Source organism: Nycticebus coucang, chromosome 2, assembly GCF_027406575.1.
Source record: "Nycticebus coucang isolate mNycCou1 chromosome 2, mNycCou1.pri, whole genome shotgun sequence".
NCBI lineage: Eukaryota > Metazoa > Chordata > Mammalia > Primates > Lorisidae > Nycticebus > Nycticebus coucang.
This window is the reverse complement of record NC_069781.1, coordinates 1,317,799-1,341,229: the sequence shown is the minus strand read 5'-3', so window position 1 is coordinate 1,341,229 and position 23,431 is coordinate 1,317,799. Positions and strand designations below refer to the sequence as shown.

The 23,431-nt window shown below is 53.7% G+C and overlaps 3 protein-coding genes across 7 annotated transcripts; 1 reads left to right on the top strand and 2 right to left on the bottom strand.

Moving 5' to 3' along the window:
- Nucleotides 1-2,254: 2,254 nt before the first annotated feature.
- On the bottom strand, nt 2,255-10,245 carry LCN15 (lipocalin 15). Its single transcript, XM_053579021.1, has 7 exons — nt 5,853-10,245; nt 5,347-5,486; nt 5,194-5,264; nt 4,888-4,998; nt 4,156-4,257; nt 3,871-3,937; nt 2,255-2,406 (listed from the first exon to the last, which is right to left on the bottom strand). The coding sequence occupies exons 1-6, from the start codon at nt 6,075-6,077 to the stop codon at nt 3,903-3,905; spliced, it is 684 nt and encodes a 227-aa protein (XP_053434996.1). The 5' UTR covers nt 6,078-10,245; the 3' UTR covers nt 2,255-2,406; nt 3,871-3,902.
- Nucleotides 10,246-13,195: 2,950 nt separating this feature from the next.
- On the bottom strand, nt 13,196-19,323 carry LOC128573533 (centromere protein O-like). Of its 3 annotated transcripts, none has more exons than XM_053573767.1 (2): nt 19,167-19,323; nt 13,196-16,205 (listed from the first exon to the last, which is right to left on the bottom strand). In XM_053573767.1, exon 2 carries the CDS (start codon nt 15,948-15,950, stop codon nt 15,072-15,074), a length of 879 nt encoding a protein of 292 aa, XP_053429742.1. In that variant the 5' UTR covers nt 15,951-16,205; nt 19,167-19,323; the 3' UTR covers nt 13,196-15,071. The 3 variants fall into 3 exon arrangements, with proteins under 3 accessions (XP_053429742.1, XP_053429741.1, XP_053429748.1); XM_053573766.1 differs by lacking the exon at nt 19,167-19,323 and adding an exon at nt 18,432-18,733; XM_053573773.1 differs by lacking the exon at nt 19,167-19,323 and adding an exon at nt 18,492-18,733.
- TMEM141 (transmembrane protein 141) lies at nt 18,881-21,398 on the top strand. Of its 3 annotated transcripts, none has more exons than XR_008376479.1 (5): nt 18,881-19,066; nt 19,330-19,396; nt 19,593-19,716; nt 19,822-20,010; nt 20,360-20,400. XR_008376479.1 is itself a non-coding variant. In XM_053573795.1 (5 exons), exons 1-5 carry the CDS (start codon nt 19,013-19,015, stop codon nt 20,371-20,373), a joined length of 327 nt encoding a protein of 108 aa, XP_053429770.1. In that variant the 5' UTR covers nt 18,881-19,012; the 3' UTR covers nt 20,374-21,398. The 3 variants fall into 3 exon arrangements, 2 of the variants coding, with proteins under 2 accessions (XP_053429770.1, XP_053429760.1); XM_053573795.1 differs by having other exon boundaries at nt 19,593-19,676; nt 19,903-20,010; nt 20,360-21,398; XM_053573785.1 differs by having other exon boundaries at nt 19,903-20,010; nt 20,360-21,398.
- Nucleotides 21,399-23,431: the final 2,033 nt, after the last annotated feature.

Below are 23,431 nucleotides of genomic sequence, written 5' to 3'. Positions count from 1 at the left end.
GGCTACAGCAATGACTTTTTTTTTTTTTTTTGAGACAGAGTCTCACTATGTTGCCCTCCGTAGAGTGTCGTCGCATCACAGCTCACAGCAACCTCAGACTCTTGGGCTTAAGCGATTCTCTTGCCTCAGCCTCCCAAGTAGCTGGGACTACAGGCACCCACCACAACGCTCAGCTATTTTTTTGTTGTAGTTGTCATTGTTGTTTAGCAGACCCAGGCCAGGTTTGAACCCACCAGCTGCGGTATATGTGGCCAGTGCCTTAACCACTGAACTATGGGCACTGAGCCTAGATGACTTTAAGAGTAAGAATTTTTATTTTCAAAAACAACTTCATTTGTGATTTATATTTAAAAAAACAAAAAACAAGGCCAGGTACATAATCACACCTATAATCCTAGCACTCTGGGAGCTGAGGCAAGAGGATTGCTTGAGCTCAGGAGTTCAAGACCAGCCTGAGAAAGAGGGAGACCCCATCTTTAAAACTTGCTGGGCATTGTGGCACGTGCCTGTAGTCCCAGCTACTCGGGAGGCTGAGGCAAGAGGATTGCTTAAGCCCAAGAGTTTGAGGTTGCTATGAGCTATGACATCATGGCACTCTACTAACAAGGGCAACCAAGTATGACTCTGGCTCAAAAATAAATAAATAAAAATAAGAAACAAAAAACAAAAAAAGTCTCCTTTCTGGAAATGAGCTAAAAAATAAAGAAAATCTACCTTCTATCTCCATTTCCACCTCCCTCCCCCCATGCCCTTCAAATAAAGAAGAAAAAGGCCAAGCATGGTGGCAGAGTACCCTGTCGGGGAAGCCCTCCTGCAGTGTGGCAGGGGGAATGTGACAGGCTCTGGTGCTGGCATCACAGGGGGCCACCGTCATCCTGGGCTCCAGAACTGAGGGGCAGGTGTCACATGGCCATCGGGCATCTGAGGGTGCCTGAGGCATCTCCTCCCGGGCCAGCATCCCCAACCCATCCTGCCCCTGGGGCTAGAAAAGCCCACCTGGAATGTCTCCAGTTCTGGTCAGCTAAACAGTAGTTCCCAGTTACCAAAATCCATTTCCCAGGTGGCCGCGGGCCAGCTTGGATCCAGCTTGGCCATGGCCTAGTATAGGGACAAGCCATAACCATGCACTCCCAGAGGGACCACCCAAAGGGCAGGAGAGAGAAACTAAGCAACAGAGCCCAAGGCGCCCCCAGATTGTCCAGGTGAGCAGGGAAGGGGGAGGCCCCCAGTATCTCTAGGAGACCCCAGGCAGGGTGAGGGCTGATACCCACAGGGACAATTGCCTCCGGCTCCTGCCCTGTGTGGGCTGCAGCACCCATGAGCAATAGACCAGAACCTCAGGCACCTTCCTGTTCTAGCACACGCCCACATTTTGAAGTGCATACCAGGTGCACTCAGAGCTTCCTAGCAGGTGGGGATGGGTCCTGAGGAAGGCCTTCCTGTACTCCAGTCCGGGGCCTGGAGCCTGACAGCCTGTTTGAGCCCCAGCCTAGTCACTTGCTGTCTGTGTAACTTTGGTAAGTTCACTCCCTATGCCTCAGCATCCTTTTTTTTTTTTTTTTTTTTTTTTTAGACTCTATTGCCCAAGGTAGCATGCCTGGCATCATCACAGCTCGCAGCAACCTCAAACTCCTAGGTTCAAGTGGTCTTCCTCCCTCAGCCTCCCAAGTAACCAAGACTACAGGTACCTGCCATAATGCCCAGATAGTTTTTCTATTTTTAGTAGAGATGGGGTTTCACTCTTGCTCAGGATACCCTGGAATTCCTGAGCTCAAGTGTGAGCCACCACACCTGGGCTGTGCCTCGGTTTCTTGGTCATGGAAACGAAGAGCTCAATGCGGTTGCTGTGTGCATCCAGGTGTCTGTTGGGGGCTCTCTGAGCCAGAGGGCAGGGGCCCGGAGTCCATTGGCCAGACCGTGACCTACCTCTGTGGTTTAAAAGTAGCACTTGATATCACACCAGTGGGAGAGGCAAAACCCACACAGGTTGGACTCCCTGGCCTCCTGCACTCAGGACCTGTGCCCAGTGGAGCCCCAGGGCAGGGCCCATCTTTGCAGTGAGCCTGTGTGAGCCGGTACAGAGTGCTCAGCTCTTCCTCTGGGTGCAGTCCCCACATGTATCGAACTTGGGCGCAGGCTCTTTTCAGGCGTTCCCTTCAACCCACTTCCCTGCCTCTGTCTCTCCAAGAGTGCTGGGGTCAGGACAGGGCCGCTGCACCCTCCCTGAGGGAATCTCCGAAGACGCAAGGAGTAGTCAGGCTGCAGAATCTGTTTATTGAGAAGGAGAAGGAAGGGGGTCTAGGGGGCAGGACTAGTAGGTGGGTGCAGGAGGCAGCCACGGTAGACCGCAGGACAGTAGATATGACTCCTGGGGTGGCGAGGCTGGCAGCTCCAGCTCCGGCACACCTGTGTGGGAAAGGCATGGCTACTCCACTCACCCCCACACCAGCAAATGCCCTTGCTGCTCTCCAAGGGCAGAGAGAGCTGGACATACCCATCCACCGCTGCCCCCCTCCCCACCTGCCAGGCTCTGGGCTGCCTTCAGGGGGCCCCTTGCTTGCTCGGTGGCAAAGAATACCAGGCTCTACTGTTGGTGAAGAGAGTGGGTATGGCAAGAAAAACCCAGAATGGTCATTAAATGATAACGAAATCAAATCCATAGCTGCCTGGTCACTGAGAAAATGGTGGGGAAGGGGCAGAGGCAGAAAGAAGGGATTTGCACGATCTGCTAGTAGAGCCTTCAGAGGGTGATTTGGCATTGACCCTCCCACCCATGTTTCCCATGTGTGATGGGAAACTCAACAGCCCAAATGTCCCCGAGCACAGCAGCAAACAGCCAAGAGAGAAGCACATGGGGCACTGATCCAAAACTCTCAGAAAAGAACAAAGACACAGGCCATATTGATGCCAGGATGGGAAAAGCAGGCTACAAAACCCAAGAAATGCCCACCACCAAGGACAGCCTGGGGCCATCTCTCCCGACCTTCACAGTTTAACATGAGTTCCCTAGTTCTTGGCAATGGGCCTGGGTGAGCCACCCAATGTTTTTATGGTATCTGGTTTAGGGAAGTGCTCCCCAGGACCTGTGTGGGTCTGGTCTCGTGGGCCCTGGGGCAGAGAACAAGGATTCGGGCAATTCCAAAGTGGGACCCGTGCCCTGGGAGGTGAGTGCGGGGCTCTGGGGACAGAGTGTAGTGGATCAAAGAGAGCCCCTAAACTTCACATCCACCTGGAACCTCGAAATAGGACCTTATTTGAAAATAAGGTTTTTGCAGATACCATTGGTTAAGGATGTGGAGATGGGATGTTCTTGGATTTAGCATGACCCCTAAATCATGAGAGACATGTGGACTCAGGCACACAGAGGGAAGGTGGCCAGGTGACAACAGAGGCAGAATTCAGGGTGATGCCTTTATAAGCCAAGAAAAGCCAGGACTCGCAGGCCCCATATGCAGAAGGTGGTGGGTTCAAACCCAGTCCCAGCCAAAAACTGCAAAAAAAAAGGAAAGAAAAAAGAAAAGCCAGGACTGTGTCACACCCAGAGGCTGGAGGGGCCTGAGGCTGACTGTCCCTGAGAGCGGCAGAGGAGACCGGCCTAGTGGGCACCTGTACTTTAGACTTCCGGCCCCCAGAACTGAGAAGGGACACGTTCCTATTGCTCTAAGCCACCTAGTTTGTGGTACGTTGTTGTGGCAGCCCCATGAAGTTAGGAGGGCTTTCCCAGGAGAGGAGATGTTTCAGCTGAGGCCTGGAAGTCCCCCACAGATGGGGTGGGGGCCACACATGCAAAGTGAGCTGCAGGGAAGGAGAGAGCAGACAACCCTGCAGGGCCTGGAGAAGTGGGGGGTGGGCCGGGTCACCCTGCCTCACCTGGGGAGGGCTGAGCAGAGTGTCTGGAGCTGTCAGGGTGCCTCCTTGTCCTTGGGGGAACACACATCTGTGGGAAGGAAGATGTCAGTGAGATGCCAAGCTGGCCAGGGCTGCCCTGAATTGCCCTGCCTGTGCCACCCACAGCTCTCCCTTAGCCTGTGTTGGGCTCTGTGGGTTAGAGGAGTTGAAGGGTCGGCCAGTCCAGCACTAGAAGAGAAGACCCCTGCTGCCCACCCTGGCTCCTGTCTGTGGTAGGGCTTGGTGGCTGGGGCATGGCCAGTGTACCTGACTTGGGCAGCATGACCATCATATCGTCAGGGAGCCCCACCGTCGGGTAGAAGTCCTGCAAGGCCTTCACTGCTTGGGGACTCGCATCCGGGCTGCGGCCTGAGGCAGGGCAGGAGTCACTGTGAACCCAGCAGGTCACAGGGACTATGACAGGGGCAAAGAGGGAGAGGGAGGAGTCTCTGGCCTCACTCCCCTTCCCTGAGGCCAACAGCAAGGCCTCTATGTGCACTGCACAGGAGCCCTGCCTGACCAGTGTCACACAATTCACACACGGGGCCCCGGGAGACTGGGCCCCAGCCCCCTAAACATCTGAAGGCCAGCCCCCAGCCCCACTGTGCCCTCTTCACCTTGGAGACTCCCAGAAATTAAGAGTAGAGCCTAGTTCAAGGACTCAGCCAGCAAAACCAAGCAGGGCAGTGTGGGTCACCACTCCCAGGAGGCCAGAGTCTGGCCCTAGGGACCACCCCCTTGCCAGCTTCCTTCCAGTCCAAAGTACTATGAGGTTCAACTCCAGCCCCTACCTGGCCCAGCCTTGGAAAGAAGGAGGTCGGGTTAGAGGAGAGGATTGGTGTGTCCAAAACAGGCGGGATGGAGGGCTACCCAAACGCTGGGAGGGGCCCGAGGGGTCTAGCAGGTGGGAAGGGGACAGAAGGTGGTGTGGAGGAAGGGCCAGGAGTGGGGTCAGGGTCAGGGGAGGCTGGGCCAGAGTGGGGGGCACAGAGGCCTCACTGTAGAGCTGCACCATGGTGCTGAGGGCCCCCTCTAGCTCCTTGTAGATGTAGACCAAGGCGAAGGAGCTGTAGTCTGTGTCCACCACGCGCACATCTAGGTAGCCCAAGGCTGCAGAGGAGATGACCACCTTGAACTGGACAGAGCCCGGGCACTGACCCCACACTTGCCCCCACTGCAGGGGGACTGTGAGCCAGGCCCCAGGGTGCAGAGGGAGGGGTGGGCCGGGGGGGACTGCAGATGACGATGGTCACCCCTAGACAAGCGGAATACAGGGTCCCCAAAGGCAGGTGGGGCAGGACCTACCTGGGACTCTGAAGTGGCCCTCAGACCCCACCTTCAGGTACTTGGCATCCACCTGGTTACAACTGTCTGCCCTGGGGGTATGTGGCCATGTCACTCATGTGCTCAGAGACCCCCCCATGCCCAGCCCAGCCCCAGCCAGCCCAGGCAGCTCACCCAGGGAACTCCATGTGGACACTAAGGTCACCCCCTGCAATGGCCTCGATGGTCCTGGTGGACATCAGCAGGTGGTCCTTCTTGCCCAGGAAGACTTTGCAGTCGGACACCATGGAGACCACATACCAGAGGCCTGAGAACTGCCAGGCAGCTCAGTGACTGGCAGGCCAGGGCAGCCAGCAGTGGGCTCTCTGACCCAGGGATCCAGGGGGACAAGTCAGAGGGCCCAGAGGACAGACCCTGTCTGGAGCCAGAGCCCAGGGTCTCAGAGCAGCGGTCTAGGGTAAGAACATCACAGCTCTGCCGGGAGCCTGAGTTCTCCCAACTGTAACAAGGGCCTAAAAATCAGCACCACACACAGGGTTATTTTACGGTTAAGCAGAGATCAGGCCCACAGCATTCACACTCCAGGAAAGGAACTGCTTCTATCATCATGTCCTGCTCTTCTGCTGCTTCCAGCCAGGGCTCAGCCCCACCCCGCAGCCCAGGACACAGGCCCCTGGTACCTTTCTGGCATCAAAGTTAGGCTGCAACAGGACCTCAGCCTGGGCTGCGGACACCCAGAACAAGGCTGGGACCAGGCTCAGCAGGATTGACTTCATCTCCACGCTGCCCTCCAGCCCCTCGTGCCCAGAGTCCCACAGCCCCAGCCAGCCCAGCTTTATAACCCAGCCCAGCACCTGGGCTCCACTGCACAGCCCAGAACCTGGGAGCACCAGCTCCTTGTCCATTGTTTGGCACAATCACTGCACTGTTTCCACCAGCTCCAGAGGTCATTTCCTGGAGGGCTCCAGACAGCCAGGCTCTCACCTGACCCACACAGACTAAGGATTTGTCCCACAGCCCTGCCAGGCACATTGCCAGTCATAGGGCCTGGCATGGCCAGCCACCCATCCAGGGCCATGGCTTGCCACATCCCAAACACCTCTGTCCACTCTCTGGCCTAGCCAAGGCCAGGGCACTTGGGTCGCTGCTCTGGCGAGGGGGTCCCTCACCCAGGATCTAGTCACCTCTCATCCCCAACACAGTAGTGGCCGAGGCTCTGGACCTGGTCCAGAAGCAGAGCCTGTGTTGGTACAGGTGTGAGAGAGGGTTGGGCAGCCCTCATTCAAGACTGCCCCCAACACAGCCACCGGCCAAGCCTCTAGCAAGCACATCGGGACAAGGTGGGGCTGGGCTGGCACTTAGGGAGGATTATGATATTGAAAGCTGCCTTATCAGGTTAAGTGTACAGGAGGGAGTGACGCCGGGAGGCGCCATGGGCTAGTGGAGGCTGGAGCCTGGGAAGGTCTCTCCAGGTGACCACACAGAGCACCCAGGGATACCGGACAGGGTGCAGCACGTGGGCTCAGGGCACACCTCCCAGGGAGGACAGCACCACCAGTCCTCCAAAGTGGAAGGAGGACCTGGGTCAGAGAAAGACTTTGAGCACCCAGCGGGGAGTGAGGGGAAGGAATGGAGAGCATCTGCTGGCTGCCCCTACCCAGCTTCAGGAAGTACCAGCCCTCAGCCAGGCCAAGGTCACCCAGAGTCATCCGATGAAATGAAGCTCAAAAGGTTTGAAAAATCCTCAAGACTCAATAACAAAAAAAAAAAAGCTAAAAGATTTGAAAAAACATTTCACCAAAGAAGACATCTGTATGGAAAATAAACACAAAGCTCCCAGCATCAGTAGTCACGAGGGAGGTGTGAGTTGAGACTGTTTCAGACAAGCTACTACGCCTATGAGAATGTCTGCAATTGTAAAAACAAACACTGCAGACACCAAGGGCTAGCATGGGTGAGGAGCAGCTGGAGCTCTCAGGACGGAGCAGAATGAGTGAGCTGGTGCAGCTCTCTGGACAGCACACTGCAGCTTCTCATAGAGTGAGATATACACTCACTATACAGCTCAGCAGTGGCGGTCCCAGGGTATACACCAAAGCTGAACAAGACAGCACTGGAGGCGTCACTCATCATCACTGAAAACCGGAAACAACCAAATGCCCTTCCTGGGGTGGGGCGGGGCAGGGGGTGGGGTGGGAGTGGACAAGCAAACTGCAGCCGTCATGCCCTGGAACATCACTTGGGAGCAGAAAGGAGCAAGTCACTGACCGTGCAGCACGGCCAAGGTTCAGACCACAGGGCTGCCTGAAAGGAGCCAGTCTGAGAAGTCCTAATCTGTAACTCCTTTTATGTGACATTCAAGAATAGGCAAGACCCCAGGGACAGAAACCTGCTCCGCGGTTACCAGGGGCTGGGGGCTCAGTTGCCAGGGTGATGCAGCTGTCCTATGTTGTGGCGATTTGCCTCTGTCTAAACTTACATGACAGTACACCATTAACTAAAACTAAACTCCTAACCCCCCTGCTGAATGAACAGACCCCTCTCAGTCAAGGGGACCCCAGATGAACCTTAGAACTGAGTTCCCAGCCATGATAGGATGGGAGGTCGAACACGTATCATTTAACCCCTCCCTCACTAATAATGCCAGCAGGCTTTATTTCCTAAGGGCCAGACCAGCATTCTTTCCTGGTAAAACACCACCAAACATAAAGTGGTATTTATAGTCATGGAACATGAGCAAAGAAGGTTTGCAAGTCCTTGTTTCTTCTTTGTGACACAGAGATGGCCTTTTTTTTCTTTTCTTCTTTTTTTTCTTTTTTTGAGACAGTTTCACCCTGTTGTCCTGGGTAGAGTGCTGTGGTGTCACAGCTCACAGCAACCTCAAACTCCTGAGCCCAATCAATCCTTTTGCCTCAGCCTCTATAGTTGCTGGGACTACAGGAACCCACACAATCTCCAACTAGTTTTTCTTTTTTTTTTTTTAGCGTTGGCTTCCTGAGTGCTGGGATTACAGGCGTGAGCCATGCCCAGCCAAGAATGGCCATTTTTCACATGGACCCATCCAAGAACAGAAAGCCCAATGCACAGAGGCATTTTTCTCCTTCATAAATATCCATGACTTCCACCTATAGCTTGTTAAATATGTATATTCAGCTATAAAATCCTGTTCCTGGCTTGTGACCAGAAGCCCTGTTTCTCACCTGTTGAAATGGCTACTATGGGTCAAAAACCTTTATGAGAAATAAAGATCTCCTTTTCCAAATTATAAACTTCATTTTTTTTGTCAGTTAACAACACCTAAAAGGGTGAATTCTACTGCATGTAAATTATACCTTAATTTTTCAAAGCATATATATGGTGCTCTCTCTCTTTCTCTCTCTATATATATATAATTGCATATAAAAAATATTCCTGGCTTGGCACTCGTAGCTAAGTGAGCAGGGCTCTAGCCATATACACCAAGGCTAGCAGGTTCGAGCCCAGCCCAGGCCTGCTAAACCACAATGACAACTGCAACCAAAAAATAGCCAGGTGTTGTGGCGGGCACCTACAGTCCCAGCTATTGGGGAGGCTGAGGCAAGAGAATCACTTAAGTCCAAGACTCTGAGGTTGCTGTGAGCTGTGACACCTCGGCACTCTACCTAGAGTGACATAGTGAGACTCTGTCTCAAAAAAAAAAAAGAAAAAGAAAAGAAAGAAAAATCTTCCCCCCACAGGTGCTGTCACATGGATTTAGGAGCAGTGAGGCCTGAGTGAACACTGGCCCATAGGCTATGAGCTGCATCCCCAGGGTAACAGTTGATGACTCGAGTGAGCTCAGGGAGCTGAGCTCCAGGCCAAGCCTAGGACCACATTACAGGTCCAGAGCTGCAGGGCTGGGTATGGGAGGAGTTGGGCAAAAGCCACGACTTAGAATGGCCAGACTACTGGACAGAGAGGAAAGCTTCTGCACAGAGGGACAGGTTGGCCCAGGATCACTCAGCATGTGCTATCTGACCCCTAGTCCTGAAGAGAGGGTCAAGGAGGCCTCCCCACCAGGGAAAGCCTGCACCTGCTGGCTGGACTAGAACTCATGCAAGACCATCACTTTCTGTCTGGCCTCCATATTCCCCTGGACCCAGGGAAGCATAACCTAAATGCGTCCTGCTCAAATCTTCCCGAGTCACCGGCCAACCCCACGGTGTCCTCCCCTCACCAGCCCCTGGCCCTGGCCTCCCAACCTGCACTTCCCGCTCTCCAGGCTTCTCTTCACCCTCCCTCGGCCTGAAGCTGCCTCCTCCACGCAGGCTTCCCAGACCTTTCCCCCTCTCCCTGCTGCGTACACCGAGCTGTCTCCTTGCCGGCACCAGCAATGCGGAAGCCTCTCCTGACTCTGGGCATGCCCTCCACCCCCTACGCACACTGAAAACTGCCCAAGAACAGCATGCTCGGCGTGTTGACTTCGGCGTCCTCAGAGCTTCCGCAGGGCCGGCACGCAGAAGGTGCTCAGTGAGCCTGCGTCAGTGAGTGAGCGAGATGGGGTTGGCCTGCAGGTCGCCACAGCATTTGCAGCCAGCCTAGTCCCTGGGGGCTGCGAAAGTCGGCCTCAGGCAGAGCCCCGCCCCCCATCCCAGGGTCCTGCTCGTCCCAGCTGGCATGTGCACACCCCGCTGCACACTCAGGACGCTCAGATGGCAGCGCTCAGGACGTGCGTGCGGGCCAGGTGGACAGGTATCCGTAGGGCAGGGGTCAGACCTGGAACTGGGCCCTGGACCGGCTGGAGTAGCTGATTGGTGCAGTTCCCGCCATGGCCACATGGCGGCAGAAAAGGGCTAGGCAGCGCACGCGGGCCACTCCTGATCGTGTCCACTCCCAGCAGGGCTGCGCCCAGCCCCGGCTACGTAGGAGGAAAGCAGATTGTGGCCTGCCATGCCGTGAGGAGCTCGCTGCAGAGGGTGAACCTACACCGTGGGTGAACCTTGAACCTTATGCTCACCAAAAGAAGCCAGGCCCATGTCTTATGATGCCTTTTTCACAAAACGTCAGGAACAGACCAATACAGAGCCTGAGCAGATCGGCGGTCACCGGGTCTAGGGGCGCGGGAGCTGATTGTTAATGGACCACGGAAATTCCTAGAGTTGACAGTGGCGATGGTTGCAAAACCACTGAACTGTAACTGGGTGGTCCATGAATAAATCTCATTCAAACTGTTAGAAATAAAATCTGTCGCCAGCGGCCATCCCACCCTTCAGAGGACATAAACTGAGGCGCTCTGCGAATGAATGGCAAAGTCAATCTGGGGGAAAAGAGGTGCCCCTGCAACACGGGGTGCCCTCTGATCCCCAAGGTACTTCTTGCACACTTGGGTAGCCCCTGCACCTCCTAATACCCCCTGTGCCCCTGTTAACCCTTGGCTCCCTGGTATCCCCTGTGCCCTTGGGTTCCCCCAGCTCCTCTCTCCCCAGAACTCCTGTGCTCCCGGGTGCGCCCACACACTCTGCGCCCTGGAGTTCTCCCAGAGGGCGACCGTAATCTCTGAGCTCCTGGTTCCCCCGGCACCCCTCGGGGCACCTGGCCCACGGCCCCCAGTTCCTCCCTCCGCGCCCAGACTTGAAAGCCTCCCAGGTAAGCTGCACCCACACTATGGGCTGATTGGCAGAGAAGTGATGCCTGTGTTGGCTGCGCCTGTGCTCAGTGGGTAGGGCATCAGCCACATACACCGAAACTGGTGGGTTCGATCCCAGCCAGGGCCAGCTAAAATTAACAAAGACAACTGCAACAAAAAAAATAGCTGGGGGGCAGCGCCTGTGGCTCAAAGGAGTAGGGCGCCAGCCCCGTATGCCAGAGGTGGCGGGTTCAAACACAGCTCTGGCCAAAAACTGCAAAAAAAAAAAAAAAAAATAGCTGGGCGTTGTGGTGGGCGCCTGTAGTCCCAGCTACTTGGGAGGCTGAGGCAAGAGAACCACTTAAGCCCAAGAGGTTGAGGTTGCTGTGAGCTGTGATGCCACAGCATCACAGCTGAGGGGCGACATAGTGAGACTCTGTCTCAAAAAAAGAGAGAGAGAGATGCCTGTGCTATCCAATTACTGGATAGCTGAGAGCCGCTATGTCCAAGACTCAAGCTGATTGGCTGAGCTAGAGAGGCTACTGCTGTGTGCTGTCTGGGTCCACACCTTGTGCACTTCAGGTGTTGTGACCCAGGTGTGACCCGACCTGTCCCCCCACACGCCTCACCTGTAGGGACATTCTGGCTCCCAAGCTGAGCGGATCTCTTTCTCAGACTCAGAAAGACCCAATGTCAATTGCAGACACTACACAGACCACATTGCGGGACAGAGGCTGACTTTGTTTCCCCCTCCGTTCCCTTGAGGACAGAGAAGCAGGTGGACCTCACTCAGCCTGGGCGGGCACTCTTCCTGCCCAGCCTCCACTACAGCTGCTGGTACACCCACCAGACAGCAGGAACTCGAGGAGCTCCTCCCCGGGTCCCTCTGCAAACCTGATGGTACTACTCCACCTCGTGGTACCTCTCTGCCAAGGCTGGCCTGGCTGGGATGTGGAAAAGTCAGAGAAGTGGGCTCTTCAAGACTTAGACCCCACCCTGGTCTTGTTTGTCCTCCCCCCACACACACACTGCACTCACTCAACACAGACTCTCCATGGAGGGAGACTCTTCACTCAGGGAGGAGAAAGAGGGACCCACTACGTGTTGGAGAGGCTAGAGAGAGGATGCCTCCTCCCTCTTGGCACTCCCAGATAGCCCAGCATGAGGAAGGGAGCTTGGGAAGGCAGGCCCTACCCAGCTTTGTGGAGGGGTGAGCTCCCACCTCAGACCATCTGAAGCAGAGGCTGAAAGACAGCCTCAGGTAGAGGTGGGGCCTGACCAGTGCAGACTGGTGGAAGCTGGAACCAGGCCCTGCACTTTGTGCCACCTCAGGGCACTGGACACTCAGCCTGCATTGACTGGAGAGGTGGGATCTACCTGGCTTCCTGGGCTCCCCCCACCAGCACCCAGCAGACTTGAAGGCTTCTCTGTCTGTGGTGGATGGGGCTGCCTTCACCAATCCAGGTCCCTGTGAGCCCTTCCCTGCAGATCTGACCCTTGAGAGCCCAACCCCTCCCACCTCGACTCCTCCCAAACACCCCTCCCCATGTTCCTGCTTATCAACCTGACAGCTGCCCCCTTGCTGGCCCACTTGGCCCTCCAGCCTCCTGCCAATCCTGTAAGCGCCAATGTGCTTCTGAGACATCCCCACTGGCTTTGGTTAGCAGGGCTGCCATCCATCATCTCTCCCAGGCCAGGCCCTGCACCCCTGCCCTGCGGCCCAGCAGGCAGTCAAATGTCAGATCCCTGCCACTGCACCCTGTCCCTGAGAGCTTCCTCAGGGAAGCAAAAAGGACCTCCCTCCATCCTGCTGAGAAACAAGGCCAGGGACCCCCTCACCCCTGCCCTGGTAGGGCTCAGCCACAAGAAACCCTAGCAGGAGATGAGTGACAGTATACTTACTCCCCTGAACTGCCTCCTTTTGAGGTCATCTTGGGCTGGCCCTGTCCACCACCTGAAGGTCACTGTTCTCTCTTACACTGTGCTGGGGAAGCCTCATCTGACATGCTTCTAATGTGAGTGCCACCTCACTGTTCCTCCAGTGGTGTCTGGGCTGAGCACTCCTCAACATTTTATTTTAGTGATAATCCTCAAAAAAAAAAAAAAAAACTCAACATCATGAAGGCACCACTTCTCCCTAAATCATTACCTATAATTTTAACTAGGAAAGGGGTTCAGATTTTATATGAAAAAGTAAATCTGGAATTAAATCTAAAGGCTGCTGTGACCAGTTCTACAAGACATTATAACCTGTTATAAAATGATGACTAGTGAGACCATGGTGTTATTATATACATAGAATAATGGAAGAACCTTCAAAAATGGAAATCACAAATTACACAGGAATTCAGCATATAATGAAGATATTTCTAATTTGTGAAGGAAAGGGAGATCATCACCCAGTAAATAAGGCTGTCACAATTAGGGACCATGTAGAAATGATATACATATGCTACAGTGGACTGGTGGTTTATGTTTCCTGAAAATTCGCATGTTGAAATCTTCACCCCCGAGGTGATGGTATTACGAGGTACTGAGGTCATGAGGGTAAAGCCTCCAGCATGGTGTTTGTGCCCTTATGAAGGGGACCCCAGAGCTGCCTACCCCTTTCCCCTGTGTGAGGACAGGGTGGGAAGCAACCCTCACCAAACACTAAACCTGTCGGCACCCTGACACACAGCACCTAGCCTCTAGAACTATGAAAATAAACAAGTGCTGCTTATAAGACACCCCATCTGTGGCATTTCACTATAGCAACCCAACCAGACTAAGACACATGGAAATCATTACCATATTCCTTACCTCAAAATAAATCCCAGACGCATCATCAAAGGTTTCCACATAAAAAATGAAATTGTAGGATGGCACCTGTGACTCAGTGGGTAGGGTGCCAGCCCCATATACTGAGGGTGGCGGGTTCAAACCCGGCCCCGGCCAAACCACAACAACAAGAAAAAAAAACAGCCAGGTAGTGTGGCAGGTGCCTGTAGTCCCAGCTACTCGGGAAGTTGAGGCAAGAGAATTGCCTAAGCCCTGGAGTTGGAGGTTGCTGTGAGCTGAGACGCCATAGCACTCTACTAAGGGTGATAAAGTGAGACTCTGCCTCTACAAAAAAAAAATTTTTTTTTTTTTGTTTTATTAAAAGCCTTATTCATCCTGAGTGTGATCACTGTGAAAATTCTGTTGACATCACTTATCTAAGAAGGGCAAAGTGCTTTGCTAACTCCGGCCACTGGTCACCACATGCCTGGAAGGCAAGGGCTTCAAGTGAGACATCACTTTTATTCTTAAGCTGCTACCATCTAAAGGGTGGCACAAGCCAGCTTTACTGTCCCTTGCACACATGGAGGTTACTTTCCCACCATAAGGTCTAGGAAGTGACCATTTCAAAAGGAAGCCTGAATGCCGCTCTGGACCTTGGGCAGTGGTAGCAATCACACCTGTGACCAGGCAAAGGAGGGACAGGAATTGAAATGGGAGAAGTTGGCCAAACACACAAGTTTTTACATCTGTGAACTGACCCATAAGCCAAGGAACAAGAAGTGCCAGCAGACCAGAGGCCAGTGGTTACCGGGAGAAAACGGTTCACTAAACCGCCTAGGGGAATGAAAGATATGGACAGGGGAAGGCCTGTTTCCCTTTGCAACAACCAAGTTAATGGGTGGATTTCCAACCATGCTTGTTATAGGGCACTTAATACATTCAGTGTATTTAGTAAAACATTTACTAAAATGTTTTAGGAAACAGTATCACAGACACTGCATTACTTTATCCATATTGCTTTGTCATACCATACTACTTATAAAGCAGTGGCCTAGAATACATTGCTCCAAACCAAAGATTAAACATTCTTCCCTTCTTAACTGTAAGTTCTACTTCATTATCATGAACCTGGAGTGTTCTAAGAACTTTTCAAATGTCTCATGAAAATGAGGCAGAATTACTTAAAGCTTCCATAAAAGCTAGAAATACTGAGTGAATGATACATTTCCCTCCTTCCTAAAATGTCTTCTATCAACCCACAAACCATTCTAATTTTCAACCAAGACGTATGATCAAATCAATACCTCAAAAGAATAGATAATTTAGGCACTATAACAAGTGACCAGGCAATCTTGGAATTGTCCCAAAATGCCAATGTCTGTACTCAAATTTGTTCCTTATCCTGATGAAGTAGGTATCTGTTCTCATTACAAGGGTGATCCCCAGGCAAGAAGTCTGAGGCAGTCAAAGTCTTCAGTTCCCAGGACCTTGCCTGGGACTATCTATTATACCAGTTCACTCACTTCTGACATGTTCCAGTGAAAAAAATATTCTAGGAGACCAGGCTCACATCCAGCTTTTCTCCTTTTTGTGCAAATGAAGCAAACACTTGATGTAGGGGTTTTGTACAGAACAGAATTTCATGGGATGCACGCTGTTCTTCCCGGGAAGTGGATAATGCTTCCATTCCTTGATATGTAACAGTGACATCAGTGGGAAGACTCATTGTGAGGTCCTTATACAGCAATCTTGCATAAAATTGGAAAGACTGATCCCTTGGATCCACTTTGTAAGTAAATGACAGCAAGTTGCACAGGGAGTTTCTCTGCAGCGGCCCATTCAGAGAAACTGCAAAGTCACTCTGAAGTTGATCTACTTGGTACTTCCACCCAGAGTAAGCATTTAAATACTCCCAGAGACTGAACAGGAAGCGCTGAATGTCAGTCTGTAAGTATTTTGCAGCTATTTCTTCTAGTGGAATGAAGACTGGAACCGAATGGTGATGTATCTGGAGAGGCTTCTGTATGACAAGGTCCACAAAATAGGAATCCAATAGGTTCCCCTCAAAAGCAGTACTGATACAGATGCAGAGTCCTTGGCTGGTCAGTTTACCACTGAGTCCTGTAAAACGATATGCCTGCAAAATGGCTTTCATATTTTCCTGCTTTCTTTCCAAATCTTCTTCCTCACTGATCTCCACTTTTTGGTCAGGTTCTACATTGGCAATAGATGCTTTAACTCTGGCTTGTGGTTGCTTCAGTTCAGCCCTCAGCTCATCTCGTAGAAGCCTTTCCACTGCCTGCGCACTCTGCAGCTCTTCAGACCGTTTACCTTTACAGGATCTGTTCACTTCAGCCTCTAGTCTTTCCAAGTGAGCTAAGACACCTCCTTTGGATTCTCCCTCTTGACGTAAAGTATTCGCCCGCTCCATCTCCTCAGCTCCCCAAGAGCCTTCCCATGAAGCTGTCTTGACAGTGGTAGTAAGGACCTAAATGTCCTTGCTCCCCGTCTCGGGTGCGCTCCCAAGGACACGGCCCCCTTTGGTCCACTAGGTTTTCTAAAAAGTCATTCCGCCCGCCACTGTGGTCACAGTTCGGCCGGTCCTTGGGGCTTCCTTCCCCTAACCTTCTCTCCACTGGTTCATGCTAGCCAGAGCTGAGAGTTCCCGCCGTCCTCGTCTTCAAAACTAATCAAAAAAAAATTTTTTTTAAATAAAAATGAAATTGTAACAATGCTGGTGGAAAAGCACATTTAATTTGCCATGGACCAAGTCTTTGTAGGAAAATCAGAAAAGTAAAACAAAGATATTTATGAATTTTCTACAAGAGTATTAACAATTTCTTTGCAATAATAAAAAAAATGAAAACCATAAAGAGAAATGACACCTGTGGAAACAGAGACCCCCTGGAAGGGAGGAGCAGAGCCTGCTGGCTGGCCAGGTAGTGCATTTGGGGCTCCTGGGGATCCACAATTGGAAGCAGGGTAAAAGCTATGGGCAGTGGCTGGTTACCATCATATCCTGGCCACACAGAACCAGTGGCCACAGAGGGCATGAAACATGTGCACCATGTGAACCCCGCTTGGGTGCGGCCATCTCTTCACTGTCACCCACTCCCAGACCACCCTTTAAGGTGTGCTCTGCAGCAACAGACAGGTCACTGTAGTGTCTCCCTTAAGGAGAGTGGGTATTGGGCTTTCCTGCTGGTGGGCACAGTTCCCCTGGCTTCTGGTTGCAGCGTGGTGGACAGCAGGGGTGGGAGGACGCAGCCCCAGCCTGGTGACCACCCTGTAGGCCTTGACCACCCCATCTTGACAGCCTGGCATCTAGCACTTCCCTCTCTGGGATCCCAGTCAGCCCCATCTCAGGAGGGTTTGAGCATTCTCTTATAGACATTGCTCTGCTGACACTTTGTGGGTGACTCCAGCCTCAGGTTTGGCCAGACAGAGCAGATGGCCACAGAGGGAAGACCATGTGAGGACACCGGGAGAAGATGCTGTCTGCAAGCTAAGGAGGGACTCCTCAGGAGAAGCCAGCCATGACAACACCTTAACCCCAGACTTTCAGCCTTGGGCACTGTTGTCTGAGCCTCAGTCTTGTGTTCTGGATCTCCAGCTCTGTGCCCAAGCCTCCCTTTACCCTTTCACCGAGCCCCTCAAGGCCTCAGCCTTCCCCAGGTGGCTTTCTGTTTCCCCCACCCCGTCCCACCCAGGCTAGCTCCTGCACAGCAGCTTCTGAAACCCTGTCCCATCCTCCTGCTAAGTCCTCAGCTTCTGAGGAGGCCACTACCAGACTAACCTAACCCTAACCCTCTTGCTTTGGCACTACCTATCCCTGCTGAGACTTAACCCCCACCTCACAAAACCTCCTCCCCCCAACTGCTGCCTTGGCAATTTCAACATCCACACTGATCACCCTGTCCAAACTCCAGCTTCCAGGGCACTCCACCTCCATAGCCCCAAGGGCCATTCCTCCACTGCCTCAAACACCACTCTTGCAGTCAGAGAGGGTCACCTCTACACTGTGTCCAGCTCAAAAGTGATAGCATTAGGGCTCCACTCAGGCCCCCTCACCACCTGTCCCCCTAATCACTTCTCTACCCTTCCTACACCAACAATTCACCCCATGAGGCAGGGCCTCTCCCATCAGACTAACCTAACTCTAACCTTTTTGCTTTGTCTCTGCTCTCTCCCTTGGGCACACCTACCTAGCAGCCCCTGGCCACCCATGGTCAGCAGCCCCTGACCACCCATGTCTCTGAGCTCCCCCTGCAGGTGAGCATTGCAGGAGAAAGTCACCCAGCTGCATTACCTGCTCTGACTTTTAATTTAGGGACAGGTATCTGGCAGCCGGGGGAGGGGGGCTCGTAGAAAAACCAGACAAACCTGCATTTCTCCCAAAACTAATTTTCCACTTTTCTCTCCTCAATGCCCTGCTTCTCACTCTCATCTTCTGCGACTTCTCTGCTTACTTCACTGGCAAGGGATGTCAAACACCACCCCCAAATCTGTGCCCTTGCTCCCAGCCAAGGCCACCCCTCCGGCCTCCAGAAGTCTCTAAGGCTTCTCTCACTCCCACCTTTCTCCCCACCCTGGTTCACACTACGTTCTCTGCCCAGCCTCCCCTCTGAGAGCCCCCAGGTGCCCACCAACCCCAGCCCCTCTGCATGGGCTCTCCACTCCTTTTTTTTTTTGTAGAGACAGAGTCTCACTTTATGGCCCTCGGTAGAGTGCCGTGGCCTCACACAGCTCACAGCAACCTCCGACTCCTGGGCTTAAGCGATTCTCTTGCCTCAGCCTCCAGAGCAGCTGGGACTACAGGCGCCCGCAACAACGCCCAGCTATATTTTGGTTGCAGTTTGGCCGGGGCCGGGTTTGAACCCGCCACCCTCGGTATATGGGGCCGACGCCTTACCGACTGAGCCACAGGCGCCGCCCTCTCCACTCCTTCTGATCCCCACCTCACGTCGTTCACCTGTGTGCAGCTAGTGACCTTATGAGGGCAGAGGCTCTGGAATCCCAGCTCCTGGCCGAAAACTGGCACCAAGAGTGGGCCTAATGGCATTTGTGGAATTACTTTGCTAAATGATAATTCTGACATCACTACTGCTGGTCGCTTTCGAGTAGTTCTTAAGTAAATCCCTATTCCAACAAATAATATTATCACACTCTGCGAGTGCGGACAGCCCCCAACCTTCCCGAGCCCACCTCCGCGCAACCTAGTCTGCGCCACAGGTCACAGACCCGAGGCCCCGCCCCAGGCCCCGCCCCGCCTCTCTCCCCCGTCTCTGCGCAGGCCCGACCTCCAGGCCCCGCCCCTGACGCAGACTTCACCCTTCTCCCCGCTCCTGCGCAGGCCCGCCCTCCAGGCCCCGCCTTTTCTGCCTGAGGCTGCGCACGTCCCCCTCCAAGCCCGGACCCCAGCCTGTTCCCGCCTGAGGCCCTGCCCCTCTCTGCCTCCAGATTCGCGCAACCGATAGCTGAGCCGTGCTAGCCATGGTGACCCTGGGCCTGTCCCGAGTGAACGACACCGTGGCCGCCAAGCACCCAGTGAGAAGGCCAGGCTGGGACGTGGACCCCTGACCTCAGAAGCTGACCTGACGGGGCAGGGTCTGGGAAGAGAAGAGTGACAGAGGGAGAGGGAACCCACTTGCTATGGTGCCCCAGGCCCTCGGTGGGCACAGGGGTGGCGAGAGGTGTCCAAGGCCCCACAGTCTCTACCCTACAGCCAGGGTGTGCCCAAAGGAGGGACAGGAGGGACAATGAAGGAAGAGGGAAGTGGAACTGAGCCTTCCTCCCCTGCCCCATCTCAGGGACTCCGGGAATATGCCGCGTGCCAGTCGAACGCCTTCATGAAGGGCATTTTCACCTTCGTCACAGGTAGGCTGGCTCTAGGTGTCCCGGCGCGTGGAGAGAATGCACCCTGCTGTTTCACCCTGACTTCCCAGCAGGTGGTGCCAAGTCACATGCCCTTGGGTGCTGGGGGCCTAACAGGTGCCACTCAGACCACGCCCCAGGTCATCCTCTGGCTAGCCCTGGGTACTGGCTGATTGGTGGGTACCTTGGTTCTTGGCAGGCAGCTGTGTGACCTTCGGCCTGCAGATGTTCATTCAGCGGAAGTTTCCATACCCTTTTCAGTGGAGCCTACTGGTAGCTGTGGGTGGGTACTCCAGGATTGGTACCTGGGCTTGTCAGCTGAAGTGAGTTTCCACTGGGGATGGGGCAGCTGTGGGTCTCCCATCCAAGCCTTGGGGTGGAGCCCCAGTTCTTGGCGGCAGCTCTGCCCTACTCACCACATCTTCCAGGAACCCTGCCCAGCTTCCCTCACCCTGAGAAGTACCAGGCTGAGGCCCCTGCCCATTGTCCCCCTACTTCCTCAACTTCAGTCACAGGCTCCATGGCCAGCTACGGAGTGACAAGAATGGAGTCACAGAAATGCAGCAACCTCTGGCTCTTCCTGGAGACAGGGAAGCTCCCCAAAGACATGGGCACAGGTGAGAGCCTAGGGGTAGTGGGAAGTGGACACCAAGGGTCCAGCGCCCAGAGTTTTAGTCAGACAAACTTGAGCCCCAGCCATAGGCTAGGAAGGGCCCCTCTCCTGGCCTGTGCACCGTGGAGGGGCTGGGGCTGTGGTGGGCACGGTACCCAGGCCTTGGAGGGCTCCATTCTCAGGAGGAAGACTAGGAGGAGTGAGGGGCCTCTGAGAGGGGGGGAAGGAGTGTGGGTAGCCTCCAATACCTGGTGTCTCTGTTTCAGGACTCAGTCTTTGCCCTGATCAAATGGGCACAGGGACTCTAAGCAGAAATGGACATGGTTCTAGCTGTCTCCCTTTGCCTCTTACAGATCCACGCAGCTAGGAGAGCTCCAGCTGCCCACAGGGGATTTGGGCAAGGGATCATCCTGGAACACAGCCCTGGAACACAGTGCCCTCCAACCCTAGGCTGGCCCTCCCTACCTTACACAGATCCTCCCCATGCCCTGTGGTGCCCCAGCTATATTCTCTGCACATGTGCATGGCCAGGCTCAACAAACCTGTGCAGACCACTACTGCCCCAGACTGGGACCTGCCCCAGAGGGAGACCAGAAGGGCCCTCCCTGGGGTGGTAGTTGTCCTCCAGGGAAGCAAGAAAGAGGATCCCATGCACATCTGGGCAGTAGGACTTAAACATACTCTCTCAGCTGCGCTGGCATCCAGTTCTGGCCCTGCACCCCCACAAGTCCAGCGTGACAGCTCATGCTGGGGCAGGGGACAAATAAACAATGTGTCCCTTCTCCCACCTGAATTCTAAAACAACTGAAAAACAAAGGACTGAGAAGGGAGATGAAATGTCACCTTGGTGTGTGAGGATGACAGATTGCACACCAAGGACTCACAAGGCAAGCTCCTAATGCTGTGCCCCAGGACTGAACATTCCTACTGGCTCTATAGGCCTAGTGAGACCACCAAGGCCTCTGGCTATAGGTGAGGAAGGAAGGGAGGGGAGGGAAGAGGGATGCAGGCAGAGGCCAGAACCAGCTGCCGAGTTTGTGGCCAGGCCCACTCAATTGCACACCCACCAATCAGATAAAGCTGCTTCTGCCAAGCACTTGGAACAAAGAGCCAGTGGTTGCAGCCCAACCTCATGGAGGAACACTCCCGAGTGGGCAAGTCCCCCCACACCTGGCCACGACAAGAGGCAGATGGATACAAATCCTAGGCATGTCTGATGGTTACCCTGGCCTCCCAGTGACCTGACAGGTCCACCCTGCTCTGCCCCAGCTTAGCCCAAGTGTTGGCCTAACTGATCACTCCAAAGAATGTTCGCTGAGTACTGAGTGTGCCCTCAGAGTTGGCAGGAAAGCAAAGTGACAAAAAAACCCAAGATAACAGGGGTTTGAGCAACCTAGAGCTTTATTTTTTGTTCTTGTAGTAGTCCCAGTAAGTGCCTCGATGGCCTGGTTCTCAGGTCCCCTCCCTTGCCCTCTGGTCCCAGGCAGCTGCACCAGCCCCAGCCATTGCGTCTTTATCCCACAGAGAGAGGGGGAGGAGGGCATCTCACCTGCCACTTCTGCTCTCACACTGTCAGAACAGGTCATGTGGCACACCTAGTGCCTGGACACCCAGGAAGGCAGCTGCCCCACACTGAGACTTGGGCTCCCATATCTGAGGAATAATGGAGAACCTCTGCCTCAGCAGGACACCAAGCTGGGCCCCCCTAGAACCAGGAAGAAGTGAGTGGACCACCCCTTGCCAGGTCCTTTCAGCCCCTTGGAGGGAGGATAGAGGTGAACTTGGAGTTTTACACTGGATTGGCCTTCTAAAAACTGAAAGTGACCATAAAGGTAAAGGATCTGTGAGAGGTCACAGAGAAAGATAGGCCCCATAGCAGCACATGGGTGAGGGCCATTGTTTCAGGCTGAATTGTGTGCCCCCCCATTCCTATGTTTAAGTCCTAACCCCCAGGATCTCAGCATGTCACTGTGCTTGGAGATAGGCTCTTTGTGGTGTAATGAAGGTAAAGTGAGTTCATGAGGATGGGCCCTAATCCAATATGACTGGTGTCGTACTAAGAAGTGGAATTTGGGCTTGGCACCCATAGCTCAGTGAGTAGGGCGCTGGCCACATACACCGAGGATAGTGGGTTCGAGCCCAGCCTGGGCCTGCTAAACAACAATGACAACTGCAAAAAAAAAAAGAATGGCTGGGCGTTGCGGCGGGTACCTGTGGTGAGGTACTACTTGGAAGAGTGAGGCAGGAGAATTGCTTAAGCTCAAGAATCGGAGGTTGCTGTGAGCTGTGATGCTACAGCACTCTACTGAGGGTGACATAATGAGACTGTCTCCCAAAAAAAGGAGTTTAAGGGCCAGCGCAGCGGCTACAGCTGTGATCCCAGCACTCTGGGAGGCCAAGGCATGTGGATTGCTTGAGCTCAGGAATGCAAGACCAGCCTGAACAAATGTTAGACCATGTCTCTACTAAAAATAGAAAAGCTAGCTGGGCATCGTGACATGCACCTGCACTCTCAGTTACTTAGGAGGCCAGAGTAAGAAGATCACTTGAGCCCAAGAGTTTGAGGTTGCTGAGAGCTATGACACTATGGCACTCTACCTAAGGCAAGAGAGTGAAACTCTGTATCAAAAAAAAAAAAAAAAAAGAGGGGCGACACCTGTGGCTCAGTCGGTAAGGCGCCGGCCCCATATACCGAGGGTGGCAGGTTCAAACCCGGCCCCAGCTGAACTGCAACCAAAAAATAGCTGGGCGTTGTGGCGGGCACCTGTAATCCCAGCTGCTCGGGAGGCTGAGGCAAGAGAATTGCTTAAGCCCAGGAGTTGGAGGTTGCTGTGAGCTGTGTGATGCCACGGCACTCTACCCAGGGCCATAAAGTGAAACTCTGTCTCTACAAAAAAAAGAAAAAAAGAGATGGCGATTAGGACCCAGACATGCACAGAGGGGTGACCACATGAGGAGGAGGGAGAAGACTGCCATCTGCAGACCAAGGAAGGGGTAGCCCTACCCACACTTTCATCTCTGACTTCTAGACTCCAGAACTGTGGGAAAATAAATTTCTGTTGTTTAAGCCCCCAAGTCTGTGGTACTTTGTTACCATAGTCCTAGCAAACTAATACAGGCAAGGTTGTGGGAAAAGCAACCCAACTCGTGTGTACGCATGGAGTCCCAGGCTGTTGGATGCTCCAGGCACACCACTCTAACAGAAGGGCACAGGGGGTGGAGGGTCACATAGGGAATTGACCCCTCTGGAATAAGTGGCACCTGAATCAAGACCCAGGAGCTCCCAGAGGGAAGAGGGGGCAGAGCAGGAGGGGCTCCTGGCAGCACAGCAAAGGTTAGGAAAAGAAGTGGGAAGAGATGAGGCTGTGAGGGATGAGGCCTGGGGGTCTTATGAGCCAGGTCACCCAGGGCATGAAGTTTGAACT

Bases quoted from the DNA above. Each gene is read 5' to 3' on its own strand.
- LCN15 (XM_053579021.1), bottom strand. From the start codon at position 6,077: ATGGACAAGGAGCTGGTGCTCCCAGGTTCTGGGCTGTGCAGTGGAGCC. The intron at 5,487-5,852 runs GTACCAGGGGCC...GCTGCCTGGCAG, and splicing joins CTAACTTTGATGCCAGAAAG to TTCTCAGGCCTCTGGTATGT. The intron at 4,999-5,193 runs GTAGGTCCTGCC...TCTCCTCTGCAG, and splicing joins GGGCCACTTCAGAGTCCCAG to CCTTGGGCTACCTAGATGTG.
- LOC128573533 (XM_053573767.1), bottom strand. From the start codon at position 15,950: ATGGAGCGGGCGAATACTTTACGTCAAGAGGGAGAATCCAAAGGAGGT.
- TMEM141 (XM_053573785.1), top strand. From the start codon at position 19,013: ATGGTGACCCTGGGCCTGTCCCGAGTGAACGACACCGTGGCCGCCAAG. The intron at 19,717-19,902 runs GTGAGTTTCCAC...CCTCAACTTCAG, and splicing joins ACCTGGGCTTGTCAGCTGAA to TCACAGGCTCCATGGCCAGC. The intron at 20,011-20,359 runs GTGAGAGCCTAG...TGCCTCTTACAG, and splicing joins CCCCAAAGACATGGGCACAG to ATCCACGCAGCTAGGAGAGC.